Raw genomic sequence first — 21,310 nt, 5'->3', positions numbered from 1 at the left:
AACTGTTCCCAAACCTTAAGTTTCTCTAGGCCCGTTTTAGTTTACTTGTCTGGTGTTTTCATCCTGTTGGGTCTGATCATTGATTGTTTATTAATTTTAAGAGAGGGCTATTTTTTTTCTTTAGTAAGTTACTACATTTTCTTGTACTTCTGTGTGTGGGATTTGCTTTCTAACTACGTCTTTCTCTTACAGAAACTTTGTTTTGTATAGGCAACACGCATAAACTCTGGGAGGCTTTACTTTAAAGGCAGCATTGGACAGGATTACAGCTGCTACTTGTGTAGGCCCTCTTCTCAGTTGTTTGTTCAGAAGCAGGTTATTTTGTGTGTCTGTTTTTTTTTTCCCTTACTGGTAAAAGGCTGCCTAAACTTAGCTTTTTCTTAAGAGTCAGTCTGCCTTCATGGTTTCCCCTCTTGACAGGTGGCTCCAAAGTTCAGAGCTTGTGGGTACTAGAACACTGCATTGACTTACTAAGTTCTCTTTGTTCTAATTTTTTATCCCTGAGTTGTTAGCAGCCTTACTCAATGTGTCTGGTTTTATACACTAGTCATTTCATCCTTCTTAAAACTATCTGTTTGTATGTCTAATTATGCTTCTGAAAATAACAGGTTTTGAATGTGAAGAATGTCTTGGTGGTTGTATCCCGCTGGTATGGAGGGGTCCTGTTGGGACCTGATCGTTTCAAACACATCAACAACTGTGCCAGGAACATCCTGGTAGAGAAGAACTTCACAAGTACCCCTGTGAGTAGTCGATGCTGCAGTGATCGGGTGCTCTCCCTGAGATTGCAGAAAGACAATCAGGAGTGGGCGGCAGTGGAGGGATGCAGTAGTGAAGTGTGGACTAGGAGGCCAGGCTAGGCCTAGTCACACAATGGGACAGTGTGAGTTCACAGGTCTGTAGGGTTTCTATTAGAAAAGCAAGCTAAGGCCCAGAGAGCCATGAACTGTCAGACTGGGTACGTGGTCTAGAGGCTCCTGTAAAGGTCTGACCTTCTGTTAGTACCAGAGTATCTGTGCATGTCTGGATGTGGTCTTTATGTTTTGAGGGTTTTTGCTTATGCTTTACTTATGTTCATATCTATTTAGGCTTTATTGCATTACTTGGGAGGACAGAGATAAATGAAATAATACTGAGATTTTTCAAGCATAAATATACTAGGTGAAATGTTTCTTTTGACTAGCCTTGAGTGTCATGAAATACGATAGTAGACTATGTCAGCATGTCTTCAGGCCCAGCACTGATAATTGAAAGCACATAGACTTGACGGTGTAGATCATCTGTGGGGCTGCTGTGAGGTCTTGTACATGGCTGTGGAGCTGCTTCATTGAGTGGTTTCTCTTCCAGGAGGAGCCAACTAAGAATATGGGAAAGAAGAAAGTCAAAAAAGACAAGAAGAAGAATGAGCATTAATCCTTGACCCCGTGTGAAAGGTTAATTTTCCAGCCACTGTGCACATGTTCTCAGTGGTCACGGGAGTCCATTAAGATAGCACACTGACAGCTCAAGTCAGCCCGTTCATCATCATCACACCAGCATTGTGTTTCCTTCTCTGGTTCTTCCATTTGCCAGAACTAGAGAACCTAGAGCATACTCCCATGTGTCTCACATTTACTGGGAGAACTGCTGTGAGCTTATTTACCATTTCATATAATACTAGGAAGTGACACATGCACAGTGTTGTTCCTGAGCTAAGTGTCCATTGCAGTCTTGTCATGTGCCTTTGTTAGGTGGGGAAGACGTCTCCAGAGGAATAGAAATGCCACACTTGTGACAGGAATTGTCATGCTGTTAGATGAACATTGCCTTCACTGCTCCCAAGAGCTTTTCAGAGTAGGAGCGCATTGAAGACGGGAGTCTTGGGGAGTCTTTCTCTTGTGATTTCACAAGTTAGTCATGCTTCCTTTCATAGTATTCATCATGGAGTAATAGTTTACGTGAAAACCCAGGAGTATTCATCTGTGATCATGTGCCAAAGTGATAGTTTACATATTTGCTAGTCCACGTGTTACTCCTCAGTTTCTTTGCAAATTGGTGACTGTGAAATTTCAAAAAGTTAGTATTTTTTAGTCGCTGCCTTTTATTGTTTGATTCCTGTAGTGACACACAGTGAGCATTCAGTCTCAGTAGTCTTTCCGTCCCTTAAGTGTGTTGTGGTAACATTCCGGTGTCTCTGAAGGACCTGGAAGCACTTCCTTGTGTTCTTCCTGTGCTCTGGTCAACTCACTTGCAGAACAAGATAGAGACAACAGGACACCACAGGAGCAGGCTGGCAACTGCACCAGTTTGATAATACATTTGCCATTTGAACTCTGGCCAGATTTTTTTAATTCTGTGATTTTTGTTGAGAGGTAGAGGGACAAATCTTTTGATTAGATAAAAAACTCTTTCCCTACAAATTTTTGTCTAATTGCCCTTTTTAACAAGTATTTTATTTTTTTACCTGCATAGTACATAAGAAGTAGGACAGAAAAATCCCTTTGACATGTAGGTAAGCTGTACCCTGTTATCATTCAGAAATAATGCCAACAATTACTAAATTGATCAAGTGATCACAAAACTAGTTTGATTCCCCTCCCAAGGAAGGGTCAGGTGTTAGGAGGCAGCTTTGGGAGAATGCTGGAGCATAGAAAGCATCTGAAGTTGAGCAGATGTTTTTCTCAATTTTTAAGCTTGAAAGATCCACATCCTCACTTAGTATTTTAAATAGGAATCCAGTAGCCAGCTTTACACTAGAGTGGGTTCTGAGACAGAAGTCTTATTTTCAACATTATTTAATGTTGTAAATTATCAAGAATTATAGGATGACCTATATGTGTGTATTTGGAACACTTACCTCTGTTTCCATGAAATGCTAAGTATATCCTATGTATTAATTGTTATAGAACCTAGACAGTATTTGCTAAAGATAATGATATAATCTTGACATTTCAGACCTGTGGAAAGTGATTAAAAACACTAAGAATTTTATGCTGCAGAAAAAAGGAGTTAATTTTCCTAGCACACTGGATTAGAATTTGTTTCCTGGTGTTTTATCTAATATGTATTAGCGTTTACAGAAGAAAAGACAATTTTTATATCTCTGATCTCATTTTCCTTCACTTAAAAATGTTCTGTTTCCCTTACTTTACAAGATTACTAACCACATTTTATGGGTTAAGATCCTTAATCTTCTTCACTGCAGGTGGGAGGAGAGACCCCAAATTCTTCAGTTCTGACTCCTGAAATTACATATTTTACATATCATCCATGCAAAATAATGATAGCATATTTTTCTCTATTAAAGTAGAGAAAATCATATGTAGAGAATTTTTTAGTTCTCCAAATAATAACTTTCTAAAGCCAGGCGTCTGCTGTGGCAGTCTCTTTATTAGTTGAAATGTTGTCCACATGCCAGTATATATGACCAAATAGCATTTACTTTGATGTGCAAAGCAGAAGCTGCTTGGGGAGGTGTCTGTGTCAGAGACAGGTTGTTGGAAGCACTAATCACAGGACAGAGAAAGCAGATACTGTTTACAGGGCAGGTGAGTGATACTGTTGTAATCACTTCAGTGAATTGTGATCACATCCAGTCCACTAAAGAGATGACCATAAATGGTGTATACAGTTTTTATTTTTTATTATGCATGATTTTGTATATATGGCTATTTTTCTTTCCGTAAAAATGGTATTAAATCGTATATACTGTTTTGTATCCTACATATTTCATATAGAAGTATATTGTTAACATTTTCCCATATCAATAAATATTCTTCTATGGCTTAACTTCTTATGGCTGCACTTCATTCTGTCTTCTGGGTACGTTGTAATATACAAACCCATTCCTCCAGTATTTTTCAGGAAGGCTTTTTCAGATTTTTAACTTTTTTGTTTTTGTTTGTTGTTTGTTTTCTTTGGGGGGGTGGTTTGTTGTGTTTTTGTTTGTTTTGTTTTTGAGACAAGGTTTCTCTATGTAGCCCTGGCTATCCTGTAACTTGCTCTGTAGACCAGGCTGGCCTGGAACTTGATCCTCCTGCCTCTGCAAACTGAGTGCTGGAAGTAAGCCAGAATTTTAACTCTTAGAAGCAAATGTGAAGTACTGTTTCATTGCATAAAGGTTTTTATATCTCTCTCCGACTATAAGGAAAATATAGGAATGGAATTCATCAAGGGTTTATATATTCTTATAGTTCTTTGCGTATCAACCAGATTCTTGTGAAATATACTGTGAAATACTGCTCTCAATACGGGAAGCATGGGCACCCTGCCACACATGCTGGGGACCCAAACTCAGACTTCATGCTTTGTGTGTCAAGTACTGTACTGACCAAGCTGTATCCCCAGTCCCTAAAGGTTTTCTTACATTCTTTTTCAAATTACACAGTCTTGTGATTTTCATTTAGATTTTCTTCCCATTCCCAGTTGGTTTAAATTATGAAATCAAAGCTCTTCCTTTCATGATGCAATTTTTTGGGTGAATTTTCAAGAAGTGAACACTGTTATATAGCCAGCCCTTGGATGAAACTAAACTGACTTGTGCTTCCTGTGCACTGGCCCCTCCTGTGGGTAACTGCTTCCCTTATTTCTCATGCAGGAGATGAGCCTTGTCTGGTTTGACCTATATGTGCATGGGATGACACAGCCTTGTTTTGACAGTTTATTCCAGAGTTGGCTTGGGAGGCTCATCCAGGTAGTCGTGTGCAGCAGTGTTTCTTCCATGACTATTTCTAATAGATGAGTTGACGCTATTATAGTTATTGCTGTTATTAACACTTCTTATATGTGGTTTGTACTGAATGTATGTACACTAGAAATGTGTAATTTTATTTTTGTGCCTCCGTGCATGCATTCATGTGTGTTTGTGTGCGTTCGTGTGTGTGTGTGTGTGTGTGTGTGTGTGTGTGTGTGTGTGTACATACAGAGGACAATTCTCAGGATTCGTTACTTTCCTTTGACCTTGTGATCTCTAAAGTTTGAATTCAAGTCATCAGGTTTAGCAACAGGTATCTTGACGCATTAGTTGTTTTTCCTGGTATCATATGTAGACATTTCTCTTGGACAAATGCTAGGTGTGGGTTTGCTAGGTCATAGCATATACATATACATGTAGCGCTTGGACCTGTAGTGCACAGGGGTGTCCTGGCTCTGAGGTCAGTGCAGATTGGTATACTTGCAGGTTGCTCTCATTCTGTTCAATTTAAACTGTTGGTGAGGTGTCAACTCATTCCCAAAGTTCTTAAAAAATACAAGCTAGCTCTAGCATGTGGATTTAGGTAGTGAGCAGTTGTCTGAACAGTTACAGTGGAGTCTGTTCCTGCCAGCGGTACATGGATTCTCATGAAACCTTCATTTTCATGGTGTGGTCTTGGTTTGTATTTCCGTGCTGACAATACACCAAAGGTGACCACATTTTGTCACTGAAGAGGCAGTCAATTCTGCAATTAGTAATTAGAAGTGGAAGATGAGGTCCTGTTACCAAGGTTGGATCAGATATGGAGAACTAAGGTTACAGTTTTGCATCTCTGGGGAGTTAATCTAAAAATCCCCATACTCCACCATTGCCCCACTGGCAAGTGTATTAAATATGTGAAATTCCAAGTACCTAACTTTCTTCAGTTTCATGAATATTATTATTCTTTAAATTACGAGGATTAAATAGTGAGCTTAGAATGTGAAAAGAATTCCACTAAAATCTTACCTTGTATTTGGTATAGGCTTTTTTTTTTTTGAGGATTCCAAGTGTACCTAGAGTCCTAATTAGACATTAAATTACCATGTTCTTCCTTTGGGAAGGCATTGTCATAGTGAACAAGAAGCAGGCCCTAGAGGGCTATGCAGAACTGGCCCCACCCCTCCCAGGCTGTGACCCTGACCCTGGCAGCATGAATGCATGAGTGTGGAAGAGCTGACCCTGCCACTTATCTTCCGTGGGGTAGCACAGGCACAGAGATAATGCCACACACACCCCTACTTTTTACCACCTCTGATAGTCAAGAAAGCTGCCCACAGGGTCATGAGGTCTGGAGAGCTGGCCCTACAACTCAACAGCTGAAGCCCTCAGGAGAGCAGGTTCCACACCTCCCCTGAGCAGCACAGTAGATGTGGCCCTGGTGGCAGGGATGCGGGTGAGAGCCTATCCCAGTACTTTTCTGCTGTGTGGTAGCCTGGGTGGTGGTGGTGAGGGGTGCCTTCACTGCTCAGGAGAGCTGACCCCAAGTTCATGAGGGCCCTGCCCCTCTCACTGGCTACAGCACTTAGGCCCTGTACCTTACTTGAGCAGCATAGAAGTGCTGGCCCTGGTTGAGAGACTGTGGGTGAGGCAGCTGCAAGGGTGAGCTGGCCGTACCACTCATCTGCTACGAGGTGGTTGGATACCAAGAGTGATGCCCTCCTCCCCCTGTGTCAGTTGGGAGAGCTGGCCCTGGGGTCCCCTGAGAGAGAGTGAACTGGCACTATCCCTCACTGGTTGCAGCACTCAGGAGAGCAGGCCTTATGCTCTGTACTTCGCCTGGGCAACACAGTAGAGCTGGCCCTGGTGGTGAGGACATGGGGAGGGGATGAGCCTGCCCTGAGGATGTAAACAAGGGAGAGCTGGCCCCATCCCTCCTGCTGTGAGGTAGCCTAGAGAAGGGAAGCCCTCTGCCACCTCACCTCTTGCCACTTGAAGCAAATGGGAGAGCTGACCTGCCCTCTCACTGGCTGTCAGGAGGGCAGGCCCTGCACCTCACCTGGGCAGCACAGTGGCGCTGACCTACCTGGTGAAGACACAGGTGAGCCAGTCTTGGTGGTGTAAGGTCACTTCCCCTGCCTCCTGCTAACGGTGGCATTGGGGGACCTAGTTGGAGTAGTGCTGGACAGCTGGCCCTGGTGGTGCAGGTGAGAGAGGGCCAGAGCTCCGACTAAACTCAGCTACCCGCTAGGGCCAGACCTCAGGCTCTGAGTTGGTCCACCTCCAAATCTATATCATCTGCAAAAGGTTGGGATATATACGAAAGGGCCAGTCCTGCTGATCCAACGTTGCAGGATCTCTGACACAGGGAAGAGTCCTGGTGAGGATCCAGTATTGATGTCACAGAAGCCGGAGACCTTGAACCAGACCAGTGGCTCATTGCAGTCCATTGCAGTTCAGTTCATGTCTGCAAGTGAAGATGTCTGGACAGAGGGACACACTGTGACACTACAGCTTCCGTAAGGAGATGATGTCTATGCTTTGGCTCTTGTTGTGTGTTTTATTTTGGGGAAGGTTGCAAGGGCTAAGGGCAGGTAGGGGATGGGGAGATGATCAGAACTGTGGTACATGATGTGAAGCAAAGAATAAAACATTTAAAAAGAAGTAGACCATCTGGCTTTTAAGTTTGAATCCTATGACTGCTTCCTAATGATTTTGGAAGCTTGAGGGTGCTATCTCATGTCTCTACTGAGATGTGGGGAACGCATACAGGGATTGAGTGGATGTTTTTAAATAAAACTTGCAAACGCCATCTTGGCATTTGTCAGACCCAAAAGAAACCCAGGACAAGGCTGAGTCAGTAACTGTGGCTCCTCCCAATACTTCTCACCCCGCCCCCTTCTCTACACCTCTCCATCCCAGCTTCCCTTCCCTCTCCCCAACTTCACATTCCTATACAAATCTGCCCGTTCATCTCCCCTGGGCCTCACCCCTTGGTTCCTGGCTATCTGTTCTTTGCTCTCTTAGCCCTCTCTTCTCTTCCCTTCTTCCCTCCTCCCCTAACCCTTTCATGGCCTGGTCCAATCTAGACCCCTCCAGATGCCTCAAGTTGTACTTCCTTCAAATCTATGATAAAACCCTTCTACTTTAACCATACCTAGGAGTGGGCATCTCCTCATTTTTATTCATTAATATTTTCTATTGTCATGCATGTCAGCAAAATTAAAGCTGGAAGGCTAGTGAGGAAGATTTAGCTCGTATGTCTCAAAATGGGTTATGGGCTGATTTCCAAATATTGCTTCATTCTAAACAAATAAAAAAGGGAACCACATGTCTTGTCAAGGAGTACAGGCAACCTTTTCCCTAGATATTAAATATTTGGTGCTTTGTGAGCCAAGTAGTCTATCATAAGGGCTCAATTCTATTGTAATGTAAAATTGGCCATAGAAAATATGCAAGCAATGGTGTCTGTTGTTCTGGCAAGACTATCTGGAAACTGAAACTTGAATTTCTTATGTCATAAGATTATTCTTTGTAATTCTCTTTCAATCATAGAAATATGAAAAATAGTTCTTAGTTGTTAGCCAAACTATGGTCTGTGGGCTGCAGTTTGCCAACTCCTGGTTTAGATCACAAAGGAAAAGGGAGAGAAGTCAGAAAAAAACAGTATAGAGGAATTTAGGGTAAAATGAGAGAATCATCTTTGGGAATTTGTGGAAGAAATGATGTAGTGTATGAGCTGTCTTTGGTTGGAAGCTTAACATGCAATACATTGAAATAGATAGCGTTTTGTGTGTGTTAGTCATTGGCTACAATGGGAGGCAGATGGGTCTACAGTCAATATAGTCTCAGTCCAAAGTGTAGGAAGAGAAAAGCCAAGCAATAAACTGAGTGACCCCACCCACTCTGTGGGTGCTCACTCTTCAGTATGTGCAAGGTACTGACACACTGGGGATCAGACTGAGGGTCTTGAACATCCTGAACATATGACTTGCTCCTGAACTCTACTCCCAACCCTGACCTGAATGGAGGGATTGAGTATATTTAGTCAGTTAAATAGAACAGATTTCCCTAATTGGATGCAAATACAGAGGGAGAGAGAGCCAGGTACCAGTGGCACTTGGGTAGGCAACAATGCCATTCAAGTCTAACTTGGTTTTCTAATTGGCAAGACATTTCTTTTTCCCTTTACTTCTGTCCGTGAACATAAGCATTGTTGCTCCACCTCATTTTCCTGGTGCTAGCTTTTGCTCTAGTGACCTGCTGAGTGCTGTGAGCCTGCATCCCATGCTTAATTTCTGAGAACTCAGTTGCATTAAATTGGGCAAAGGAAAAGCTAGAGACAAGGGAAAAAAAATCTCAAAGGGATAGAAACTTCCTTGAAAAGAAGGAGGGGACTGGGTGGTGGTGGCGCACACCTTTAATCCCGGCACTTGGGAGGCAGAGGCAGGTGGATTTCTGAGTTTGAGGCCAGCCTGGTCTACAGAGTGAGTTCCAGGACAGCCAGGGCTACACAGAGAAACCCTGTCTCGAAAAACCAAAAAACCAAAAAACAAAAAACCAAAAAAAAAAAAGAAAAGAAGGAGGGAGAAAGATGAGGAAGAGGAAGAAGAGAAGGAAAATTAGAGAAGGGGGAGGATGAGGAAGAGGAAAAGGAAGAGGAGGAGAGGATCAGATAAGCATTATGGTATGTATGGGATAACCTAAGATAAAGTAGAAGATTCACTGACATCCAGACAGGAAAGTGAAACAAGAAACCAGCAGTGGAAGGAAGGGAGGATGTCACTGACTGACCATGGTTTTCAAGCTCTGGGCCATGGAGGAGAGTGCTCACAGGTGAGAGTGAATGAGGTACAAATTCACACAACAGGGAGGAGTCTGAGGACACACCAGGTGAAATCAGCTGCACAGGCCACATGCTTGATTCTTTTTTCCTATGAAATGCCCAGAAGAGGGGGAAAGACATAAAGTACATGTCAGACAGGATTTGGGATGAGGGAATGTGAACATGTTTCTTTTTGGAATGATTAAAATATTACTGGATTTCATTGCTCAACACTGTACTTCAAATCACTAAACGGTACACTTCTTGAAGGTAAATTTTATGACTTAGAATTATCTCTCTGAAAAGTCTGGAATGAAAGTTGTGGGGAAAATTTAAAAAGGCCGCCACAGCGGCGCAAGCCCCGGAGGGGCTTCCGCCTCCGTGGCGGGTCCCACATCAGGGAAGAAGATCCTATGGTTCTAGCGGCCTGAGGGCCTTGGTGGCGGCAGGCCCCAGTAACACGAGGAAGTCCTTGGTTCCAAACAGGTTTATTGTCATGGCAGATAATAGATGGATCTAGGCGTACCCCCCAAAAACTCAGGGCAGTCCCAAGTTATATAGGGAGGGAGAAAGGGGGAGGATCTGGGGGAGGAATGTTTAATTTGCTCTGCCCTCTGGCCTTCATTAGTATGTAAATCCCTAGGGCCTGAGGCCTATAGCCTGGCCTATGTGACTGCTTTTCAGGATCTTGGATGATGGGAGGGACCAAACTCCTGCCGGTTCTCACGCAGAATTCCACGGAGAATCTCGGGGTTCTAGGTACCTGCTCAACCATGACCCAGGATACCCTTATGCAGTCCCACAGAAAATGAATACAATTGTCACCATCTTGGTTCATAACACATAGATATAAAGGTTGGACTGTTGCTCAGTTGGTAAAGTGCTTGCCTATCATGTACAAGGCCCTGGGTTCTAGCTCCAGCTCAGCATTGATTGGTCATGGGGGCTCACACTTGTTTCAAAATCCTGATGGATACATAAGTGATATATATCTAGAAGCCCTGCACAGCGGTCAGGAAATAATTGAGATAGTAATGTACTGGCTGTATTAAGGTGGGGGTCTGAACACACAATCCACATGAAAAAACTGGGCACAAATAGAAAATAATGTAAGCAATTGGCATTGCTTTTGGTTGTCTCCCAGAAGTTGAAGGTAAGTCCTTACTGCTGAAGATACCATGCACTTCACATAAAAGACCTGGTGGACTTGAGCTGGATCTGACTCACAGACTACCTTCCTGGTGGCTGGCTTTGATGGTACCAAGGTGCTATGTAAACTTCCTAAGCAGAGAAGCTACCAATAGTCCTACTCAACTGTGGTACCTATGAACCACAAAGATGGGTAACATGGCATAGTAACCCTAAGGATGCAATAGTGGTGTTCATAAATTGTTGGTGGCCAACAGATCTCTAATTGGCCTTAAGTCATGCTCAAGAAAGGGAAATTATGCTTGGTACTGAAAACCTAGACAACTACCCAGGGATAGTGAGATCAAGGATCTTAGAGAGGACCTGATAGTGTCACTTACTAAAACATCATCATTCCTAACAATATTCTAACTGTCCTTACACCCACAGAGAAATGTAGCTCTCACCACTCATCAAAGAAACTTCTTTTTGCAATAGATGATTCAACCATGAAACCTCAACAATATGGCTGCTTAAATAAGACCTTAAAAAGTATGATGTCAGTAGACATGCTAACATTGAAGGGGAAACACTCATAGAGCCCCACCTATAGACAATGGACTGTAGGCAACTAAGGAATCCTTGGAATGGGTGAAATAGTTTCCTCCTGGGATGAGCCCCCAGCTGGTTATCCAATATCAAATGGTCAGCCCTGACAGCATATACATACAAGTAACATTAAAGGACTGACCAGGTTGTGTTTATAATTTAAGGATACACACAGGAACAAAAGAGACCACAACTTTGAGAGGGAGAAGGATACATGGGAAGGATTAGAGGGAGGAAAGAAAGGGGATAATGACTCAATTATAGTTTAATTTTTAAAGAAGTTTCTAAAATATTTGGTATGATGGTGTGCACTTGATGAGTCACAAGCCAATGAGAGTCCCTGTCTCAAGAGGACATGAACAGTATTTCTGGGGTTGATGAGCCAGGCATGGTGATACACACCTTTAATCTCAGCAATTGAGAGGCAGAGGCAGGTGGAGTTTGATACCAACCTACAGTATATATGGAGTTCAGTCCAGCCAGAGCTCCATGGTGAGACCCTGTTTCTTTGAACGATAACAAAAATAAGCCATGTTCAAGACTCTGTGTGTGTGCCTGGTGGTGGTGGCGCACACCTTTAATCCCGGCACTTGGGAGGCAGAGGCAGGCGGATTTCTGAGTTTGAGGCCAGCCTGGTCTTCAGAGTGAGTTCCAGGACAGCCAGGACTGCACAGAGAAACCCTGTCTCGAAAAACCAAAAAAAAAAAAAAAAAAAAAAGACTCTGTGTGTGTGATAGCTATACATATATAACCTAAAGTTGAAAGTTGAGTTGATTTTCTAATTTTTCCACTCAGAGCCTGCAAATCATTGCTAATGATTCTCCCACAACTGTCCTAAGGACTAATCCCAGGGCTTCACATACACTGGATAAGCAAGCATTTCCTTCACCACTAAGCTAATCAGCTGAAGCTAATCATGTTTTTAATCATGAGTGCTGTGGATAGAATCTATGTGCTGATCTGCTCAGCCTCTGCCTTTGCTCGTTCAAATTTCATTCCTAACAAGAGGCACTGGGATGCATCCACATTCTTCCACAGCCTCAACGTCCCTCTCAAAAACTGGCCGGTGCTCATGACCAGTCAACTTCCAAGGTCCTTGCTAGTTAAGAGACAGTATAGTAGCCGGTTCATATAACTTAATTCCAGCCTCCGAAGTAGGCACCCAGTGTGAAGGGGAAGGAAACGGAGGCTGATAAACACTTTGTGACTTTGTCTTGTGAGATGAGACCCACAAGCCTGCTGCCTCCGAAGATAAGGTCTACAGGGTCAGTGTGAGATCCACCCGGAGTGCTGATCAGGTATTTGCTCTGTGAACAGTGCAGGATTATCTGCATCATTTCAGATACATTTTTTATAGAAGGGGATTGAACTCAGGCTACAAGTCTTAGCTGCAAGTGCCTATACTCACCGAGCCACATTGTATACTCTCTTTTATTCTTTTTTTTTTTTAATTTTGAACTTGTATCTCCTTTGCTTTGACTTTTTTTTTTTTTTGGTTTTTGATTTTTGGGGTTCTTTTTTGACATAATTTCAGCTTCTGGATAAGTCCTAGCTTCTAAGAGTACAGTTACAGAGTTTTCTTTGTTGTTTAAGGTCAGTAGATTTTTAGAAAGCAGTTAGTTCTGGTCTTACTGCCTCTGTCTTGTGGCCCTCAACCTTGTGGAGAGTTTTCAAACCACCAGGTAGGGGAGGGAGATCCAGAAGGGGCCACTGGACAGTGTGGGGAGCACAGTCCCTCATGTGCCAGGGCCCAGAACACTCCAATCTGCTCTCCAGTCAGACATGCTCTGTGCTCATGCAGTTTGGGAGACTGGAGGATGAGAAATAAGCAATAAATGATTGAATTGCACCAGGCCCAGGTTGCTTGAGCTCTACCTATTTCAAAGAAAATTTTAGCCCTTGGTCAGAATCTAGAAGACAATGTTTAAAGTCTTGGAATAGTTTGCCTGCTAGAAGCTCCCTTAACCTGGTATCTTTGCTGGCAATGTGATTGATTAATAATGGGGTCTTGGGTGCTAGGATGATAATTTTTTTAAAAAAAATTTATTTTATTTATTCATGTTATATCCTGATTGCAGCCCCCTCCCTCCTTGCCTCCCAGTCCTGCCCTTTGATAATTTGAGCTCTGTAGAGGCTGGAGAGTGATGAACTCAGCCATGTGGGCACTCCAAGCTGGTGTTCAGTAAGCATCCAGGGCACTGGAATTTGGAGATAGTCCAGTAAAGAGTTTTCCACATGAGTATGAGAAACTGGACTCCATTCCTTAGAGCCCACATTAAACAAACAAGCAGGCAGGTGGGACAAGAGGACCTTGGAGGTCACTGGTCAGTCAATCTAGCTGAAAGGGTGACTTCCAGGCTCAGTGAGAAACTGTCTCAAAAAATAGGGTAGAGAAACAGAGGAAGATGCCTAAAATTCACTATGGCCTACACATGACCACACATGCATGCATACCTGTATGTATGTGCACGTGCAAGCACATAAACCCTGGCTATCTAGGCTTGTATGAATGTCTCTAGTTGGTGATACTAATGCCATTGTAACTGCTAGGAGAATGAAGGCATATGCACATGTCCCCATCAGAGAAGAACAATTAAGAACTTATGTCTAGCCTCTGCTGTACATGCCTCTCTACCTTTACCAAAAAACAGCTTTTCATTCAAACAGAATAGGAGCTAGTTTACTCATGAGCCATTCATGAGTCATGGCCCTTTAAAGACCACAAAATGTCTTGGTTTGACAGCAGTTCCTTGCATTACGGCACCACATACTCACATAGAAATCCAACAAGTTCCTAGTCTAACATCTGTAGTAACTGAAATAAGTTGGTATGTCTTCAAATATGCTCAACAGTCAATGACACCAGCACAAACTAGCACAAAGCAGTTCTAGATATGGGGTTAGCTTTGTAGTTCTTTTGCCTGTGAGCTTGTGACTCCCTGAACTACTGAGTGCACTAGGTACTAATCTGCACTGAATCTTCTTGAAGGGACTTCTCTTCCATGGGAGAAATAAATGCAGCTTTTATTCACCTGATGGAGTTGCTGTCTCAGGCTTACTGCCTCCATCTGCTAATCTAGGCCTAATTCTGTACAATCTAACCTAGACCTAGAATGTTTTCAGCCTCTGAGACTTATTGCTGGATAAGCTCACCATTTCTAGTTTTTTCAGAGCTATGGCTGGTTGGTTCAATTCAGCTGTTCTTTGCTCAAACTCTTCTCCCAGCTGACTGATTCAAACTGGCCTCTCTCTTTCTGTCTCTCCTGACTTGCTTTGCTTGGCCTCAAACTAACTCTGGCAATCTGTTCTAATCTTCTGACTCCTTCTTATTCTCTGGTTCATTCTGTCTTTACCTGTGTCTACCTTATTCTCTCTTCAACCTGTCTCTGTAAAACTCTCCCAGTAAACCTGCCTCCTCCCCTTTTTTCCTCTTTTCTCCTCTCTTAAGTAGCTTCTCTTTCCTCTCTCATTTCATGAGAGTTGAGCATATCCTATTTTGTCAAATCTTTCTCTGATTCATCACTTTGTCTACCACTCAATTAAACATTACTTTTTTTTAGATGATTTTTTGGGGGGAGGAGAAGAAAGAGTTTATTTCCTCTTATATCTTACAGTACTATGGTTGATAGTCAGAACAGGAAATCAAACATGAACTTTGAGGCAGGTACTGAAGAAGAGGTCAGGAAGGAATAGAATTACTATCTTGTGTAGTCTGATTTCTTATTCCAGCTGTTCAGGGATGGCACCTGCAATAGTAAATCATCAGTCAAGAAAATACTCACTGATCTTTTGCCTACTAGACAATCTGATGGAGACATTTTCTCAACTGAAGTTTCCTTTTTCAGTTTGACTCCTGTTAGACTATATTTGATAAGAAAAAAACAAAGAAAGAGCAAAAGAATAAAAGAAAGAAAGAAAAAGAAAGATTTTCTTAAAGAACCAGCCCATGTTTTTGTTGATTCTTTGTATAGATTTTTTTGTTTCTACTTGGTTGATTTTAGCCCTGAGTTTAATTATTTCCTGTCCTCTACTCCTCTTGGGTGTATTTGCTTTATTTTTTTCTAGAGCTTTCAGGTGTGCTGTTAAGTCGCTAGTGTATGCTCTCTCCATTTTTTTTTTTTTTGGAGGCACTCAGAGCTATGAGTTTTCCTCTTAGCACTGCTAGACATTACTTTTTAAAAAACATGGATGCTTCCTTCTACAAACTAACTTTCCCTTCATTGTTTGGGATTAAAGGTGTGTACTAAAGGTGTGTCTATATTCCAGCTAGAGGGATTGAAGTTGTGTGGTAGAGGCTGAGCCACACCACAACTAGAAACAGGTGTTTTCAGCAAATAACACAATCTCGGGATTCATGGTTTGAGCAAATATCCTGCAACAGGAGGGCTTTGATAAAGATAATCATGAGTAGGACTGAGTGCTCCAAAGTCTCTCACTCTCTGTATATTGTCCAGTTATGGGTCTCTGTGTAAATTTCCATCTCGTTCAAGAAAGAGCTTCTCTGATGTAGGTTGAGTGAGGATGATCTATGGGAATAGTAGTATGTCATCAGGAATAATTTTTTTTTTGAGACAGGGTTTCTCTGTATAGCTCTGGCTGTCCTCGAACTCACTCTGTAGACCAGGCTGGCCTCGAACTCAGAAATATGCCTGCCTTTGCCTCCCAAGTGCTGGAATTAAAGGCGTGCACCACCACTGCCTGGCATCAGAAATAATTTTATTGCTGTGTTCCTTTACCAAAATCATAGTAATAGTTCCCCCCCAGGGCCTGTGAGGTTTCTGGCATCTTCAGCAGTATAGTGTATGGACTTCATCTGTTGGAATGGTGGGCCTCAACAAGCAAAAAGTGGTTGGCTGCTCCCACAACATTCATGCCAATACTGCACCAGTACACTCTGTAGTCTGGTCACTGTTATAGGCCACATGATTAGTGGCAGGCAGGTCTCTGTTGTAGGCCACATGGTTGATGGCAGGCAGGCCACTGTTGTAGGGCATATGGTTGGTAGCTAGGAGATACTTTTGTTTCCTTTTTTCCCCCCTCTGGCAGCATGCAGAGTGACTTCCAGGACCATGAATGCTGGTCAGTAGGTTTTGATGACATATGTGTTGTCTTTAGCAATAGAGCCTTATGATTAGGTTATGGAGAGTAAGCAACAGCCTTGACCATAGCCTGTGGTGTTCGGGAATCCATGAGGTCCCTTTGGCCAAGGCTCAATACAATGTTACCCATTCCTGGCACTGGAGGTTTTAATGGTAGCATAAGATGTCTAGTTGGAATGGTGTTCTCCCATTATATGATGACTCTATTTTGATTCCTGTTATATATTTATATATTTTAGGAAGCTTCTACAGTACTAGGTTTCTATATGTTTTTTTCCAAAGCTCTGTAGTGTTAGTTATCCCTGCTCATATTTACTCCTCTGCCCTGTGCTTCCATCACCCTCCTTATTTAATGCTTCTGACCTAGTTCCCCTTTATCTCTCCATATCACTACATTCTATTTCTCTTTCCTTGAGAGATCCTTTACTAGGCATCCAGCATCTATGATTATTTTGATTGTGGCACACAAATCTAAAGCTAAGGTTTACATTTAAGAGAAAACATGTGGTATGAATCTTTTGCAGTCTGCATTACTTCATTCAAGATGGTTGTTTCTAGCTGCATCTATCCACCTGCAAATTTCATTTCATTTTTTTATAACAGAATACTATTCCACTGTACAATGTACTGCATTTCCATTATTTATTCATCTGTTGGTAGACTGTTTCCAATTTCCAGCTATTATGAATAGACCATCAATGAATGTGGATGAGAAAGTCTCTCCACATTAGAACTTAGAGTCCTTTGGGTATATAACCAAGAGTGGTATGGCTAGATATTGTGGTAGGTCAATTTTTAGCTTTTTCAGGAAACTCGATGCTGGTTTTTGTAGAACCTCTACTATTTTCACTTCCAACAGCAATGAATAAATGTTCTCCCTTCCCTCCACATTCTCATCAGCATGAACTGTTTTATTGATCTTGGCCATTCTCACTGGGGTGAGATGAAATCTCAAAGTGGTTTTAATTTACATTTTCCCAATTCACCTTTAATCTTGAAGTCAGGCTAGCCTGGAGTATCAAGCAGAAACAAGAGAGACAGACCCTCAAGGAGGCTGAAGGAGAGAACCAACTTCCAAAACTTGTCTTCTGATGTCCACTGTAGTTACCGTGGCATGTATGATGTGTCTCTCTATCCCCCCAACCCCCGGCCAATATCCACAAGTTACACACAATAAGAAAAGGTTATCACTCAGCTTTGGTAGTAAGGTTGCTTAAGAATGTCAATAATATCTTTTCCACTTACAGATTTCCACAGGTTAGGTAACTTTATAAGCCTGCTGTAATTACATACTGGTGGCTGAATATGCAGCCGTCACACAAGAATCATCCAGACATCAACTCAGCTGAGTTAACGAACAGGCTATCCCATCTCTACCTTTGGACATGTTGTGTCAGTGTCTACTTTGACTGTAAGGCCCATTTTCTCAGTTCTCGAGGAAGTTAATTTTTGTCAACTTGACACAAAATATAGTCACCTGGGAAGAAAGAACCTCACTGTCATGGTTTGAATATGCTTGGCCTAGGGAATGGCACTATTTGGAGGTGTGACCTTGTTGGAGTAGGTGTGTCACTGTGGGCATGGGCTTTAAGACCCTCATCATAGCTGCCTGGAAGTCAGTCTTCCACTAGCAGCCTTCAGATAAAGATGTAGAACTCTCAGCTCCTCTTTCACCATGCCTGACTGGATGCTGCCATGCTCCAACCTTGATGATAATGGACTGAACCTCTGAACCTGTAAGCCAGCTCCAATTAAATATTGTCCTTAATAACACTTGGTCATGGTGTCTGTTCACAACAGTAAAACCCTAACAAAGATACTCACATAAGAAAGTACCCCTGTCAGACTATGTAATGGTGAATAGTTAATCCACTCTGGCTCCCAGGTCGGTGACTGTGCTTCTAGCTACCTGTCCAAGAGCTCTGGATTCACAAATACACACACACACACACACACACACACACACACACACACACACACACACATGCTCACACACATATAGAGAACAATATTTTTAAGATGTCTTACTAGCTTCAATGGTTGGGCACTTCCTGAACCTCCCCTCAGCTAGCACACATCCCCCTCTGGTAATCCTTAATTAACATTTTCTAAATCTATACTTTATCTTTGCTGCTCCAGACCCAGTCAGGTGAGTAGCTCCTGTGGCCACTTACCTTGATTCTTATATGTCTGCGGGACCTTAAGTCTGATCTCTCTGCTTTCCTGTCATGGTGACTCTGTCTGTTCTTCTTCCCCCTCAGTCCCTTACCTGCACAATCTAAAAGTCCTGCTTCCATCTCCCTGCCCAGCCATTGGCTATAAAGCAAATTCTTTATTAGCAATCAAAGACAGCTGGGAGGCATGAACCCTCAGTGTCCGGAAGCATGGCTTTTGGGAGCTGAATTAAGACAAAGCATTAGAACCAACCCCCAACATGACTGGACTGTGGGCAAGTCTGTGGGACATATTCTTGATTACCGATTAATGTGGGAGGGCCCAGACCCCTATTGACAGTGTTACACCTGAGCAGATGAACCTGGATGGTTTAAGAAAGCAAACATAGCCAGCCACAGAGAGGAAGTCAGCATGCAGTGCTCTTCAGGTTCTCCTGCTTCTGTTTTAGCAGGCTGGTTCTTGCCTGAGCTTCCCTGGATGACAGGCTCTGACCTGTAAACTGAAACTCCTATACCACAATGCTTTGTGTCCCTGCTGGTTGCACAGTGACAGGAAGCAAACCACAATAGTGCTGACTCGTCTCTTCTGTTATCATCCTATTTCCTCCTGGAGGAAGATGCCATGATGTATTCCCATTTGCACTGAAAGTCTTTGAGTACATTCACCCTTAAAAATAACATTTTCCTTTTGAAAGTGAGTTCCCAGCCCAGTTCTGGATTCTTTCAAGGCTCCCGTATCTCAGACAGAACAGTAAAATTTGTTGGAATGGGCAACTTGTTGATGTTGAGTATTAGTTTCTTTTTATTTTTTTATGTGGTTGATGGTTTTTCTTGCTTAAAGGACAGAGTATGACCAGATGGCAGACGTACACATACATGCCTTTTATGACATGATATAGACCATATGAGATGGACTGCAAAAGGAGAAAGAGTAAACTTTATTGGTCCATATAAGAGAAGGAGAGGCTAGAGAGGAGAATGAGTGTGTGTGTGTTTGTAAAAGTGATAGTTGAATGATGTAATGAGCAAATGCATTTCGTGATGTCCATCATCCTGCAGAGAGATGTCTATCCCGTGAGATTCAGGTGGGGTAACGTGACCTGCTGTCTCTAATTGGTGCTCCTTGGACCTGCGCTGTCATTAGGTAAGTAAACATTTAGTTCTGCTGAATCACACAAGGGTCTCTCCTTCATACAAGCAAGGTTTACATCTCAGATGCAGTTTGAGCCCCCCAGTGCACAGAAGGCATGCTTGGGAAAGCATTAATTACGTTCTTTCTTTTTTGTGACTAAGGAATAAACTGAAATGCCACTGTATTTGTTTAGAGTGTCCCATTTCCCACAGATTTCTGACTTTTCACTATCAGGAATGTAGCCTCAGGAAGTTGTGTGTGTGTGTGTGTGTGTATTATCTAAGTCTCCCAGTTATCTCCCTATCTCCTCGTGGCTTTCTACCCACGTGAACAGAGGAAGAGCTATTTTTACAGTTAGGGTTTGACATGTAGGACCCGCAGAAGATGAACTTTTACCATCTTATCCCACTCCCTTCCTCAACCTTACCCTTACACCCTCTAACATCTAACATCCATAGGCTTACTGTTTATCCGTGTTCTCAGCTGGAGGTGGACGTGTGTTTCCAGGGCTTGACTCCAAAACTAAGGTTTTCAACAACAGCTTCACTGAAACGTGATCCAAAGACAGAGTTGGCCCATCTAGCTTCAGCCAGAGCTCCCGTCTGCTTGTCTGCTTTGGGGTTCTAGACCCTTCTTGGCAGCATGTGTGTATTTGTTGAGTTGGCTGTTGTAATGCTCCCTGTGGCTCTCCAAAAGAAGAATTTTCAGAAAACAATGTCCTGCATTTCAAGAGGCAACTGGAAAAGAGAATGCTACTCCTTACCATGTGTTTTCTTCCAGCAACCCCATAGGAGACTCTCCCTTTGTAACACCCTTTCAGGAACTAGTCCCATCTCACTGACTATCTCAGGTCCATGAATCCATCTCCAGTTGCCATTGTCTTCCAAGCCATTCCTTCTATATGTAGGTGGAGGTGTTGTTTCCCAAATTGTTTCTTGATTGTGTCAATAAAGATGGTGGAAGCTAATTGCTGGATGGAGTTTTCCAGGTCCCTGGAGGAATAGGAAGGGAAGAGAGAGAGAGAGAGAGAGAGAGAGAGAGAGAGAGAGAGAGAGAGAAGAGAGAGAAGAGAGAAGAGAGGAGAGAGGAGAGAGGAAGAGAAAGAGAGGGTTTTCTGGCTAGGCTTTGGGGAGAGGAGCATGTATGCCATGGCCATGTAAGGGCTGGAGGTGACTAAAACCGATGGCGACCTCCACCACTGGTAGAATTCTGACATAGGATTGGTGATGAATTTAGGGCAATAGAGTCTGTGTCCAGCAGTTGTGTTATCTGGCTGGTTTTAAAGTGTTAGAACTATCTGTTGTTTTCCATCTGTGGTGGCTCAGGTGGGCAGGAGACATTGGTGGAGCTAGCTGTGGGGTAGTTGGCTGGTGGAAAAGAGTTCATGGGAAAAGCGCCAGAGATAGCAATTTGGTGGAGCGGAGTGAGACCAGGATGGCTTGGCGAAGCTAGCTCCATGGGGACTGAATAAGATGGACATTGCTGGCAGCTGATCTTGGAGCATAGTGTGGCTGTGACACTGGGCAAGGAGCAAGCATGGTTTTTAAAATTACATCTATAGATCCCTTTGGCTAAGTTACTATGTGGATGACAGTGCCAGTAGAAAGGTAGATAGTCTGTGGCTTCCTCCTGGCTCATTCTTAATGGCAAGTGTCATCTTGGACAAATACAAAGAAAGGGATAATACCTTCT

The 21,310-nt window shown here is 42.9% G+C and overlaps 1 protein-coding gene across 2 annotated transcripts in view; it reads left to right on the top strand.

Annotated features, from left to right (window-relative positions):
- Positions 1-3,768, top strand: part of Impact (impact RWD domain protein) — a 31,257-nt gene extending 27,489 nt beyond the window's left edge. For both annotated transcript variants that reach the window (XM_028759490.1, XM_028759489.1), the window contains exons 10-11: positions 609-743; positions 1,348-3,768. In XM_028759490.1, the coding sequence (XP_028615323.1) occupies positions 609-743; positions 1,348-1,413 (201 nt within the window). In that variant the 3' untranslated portion in view covers positions 1,414-3,768. The remainder of the gene's footprint in view (positions 1-608; positions 744-1,347) is intronic.
- Positions 3,769-21,310: the final 17,542 nt, after the last annotated feature.

Source organism: Grammomys surdaster, unplaced genomic scaffold, assembly GCF_004785775.1.
Source record: "Grammomys surdaster isolate TR1022 unplaced genomic scaffold, NIH_TR_1.0 126298, whole genome shotgun sequence".
Taxonomy (NCBI): Eukaryota; Metazoa; Chordata; class Mammalia; order Rodentia; family Muridae; genus Grammomys; species Grammomys surdaster.
Note: the sequence above shows the minus strand (reverse complement) of the source record. Positions and strands in the feature narration are given on the sequence as shown.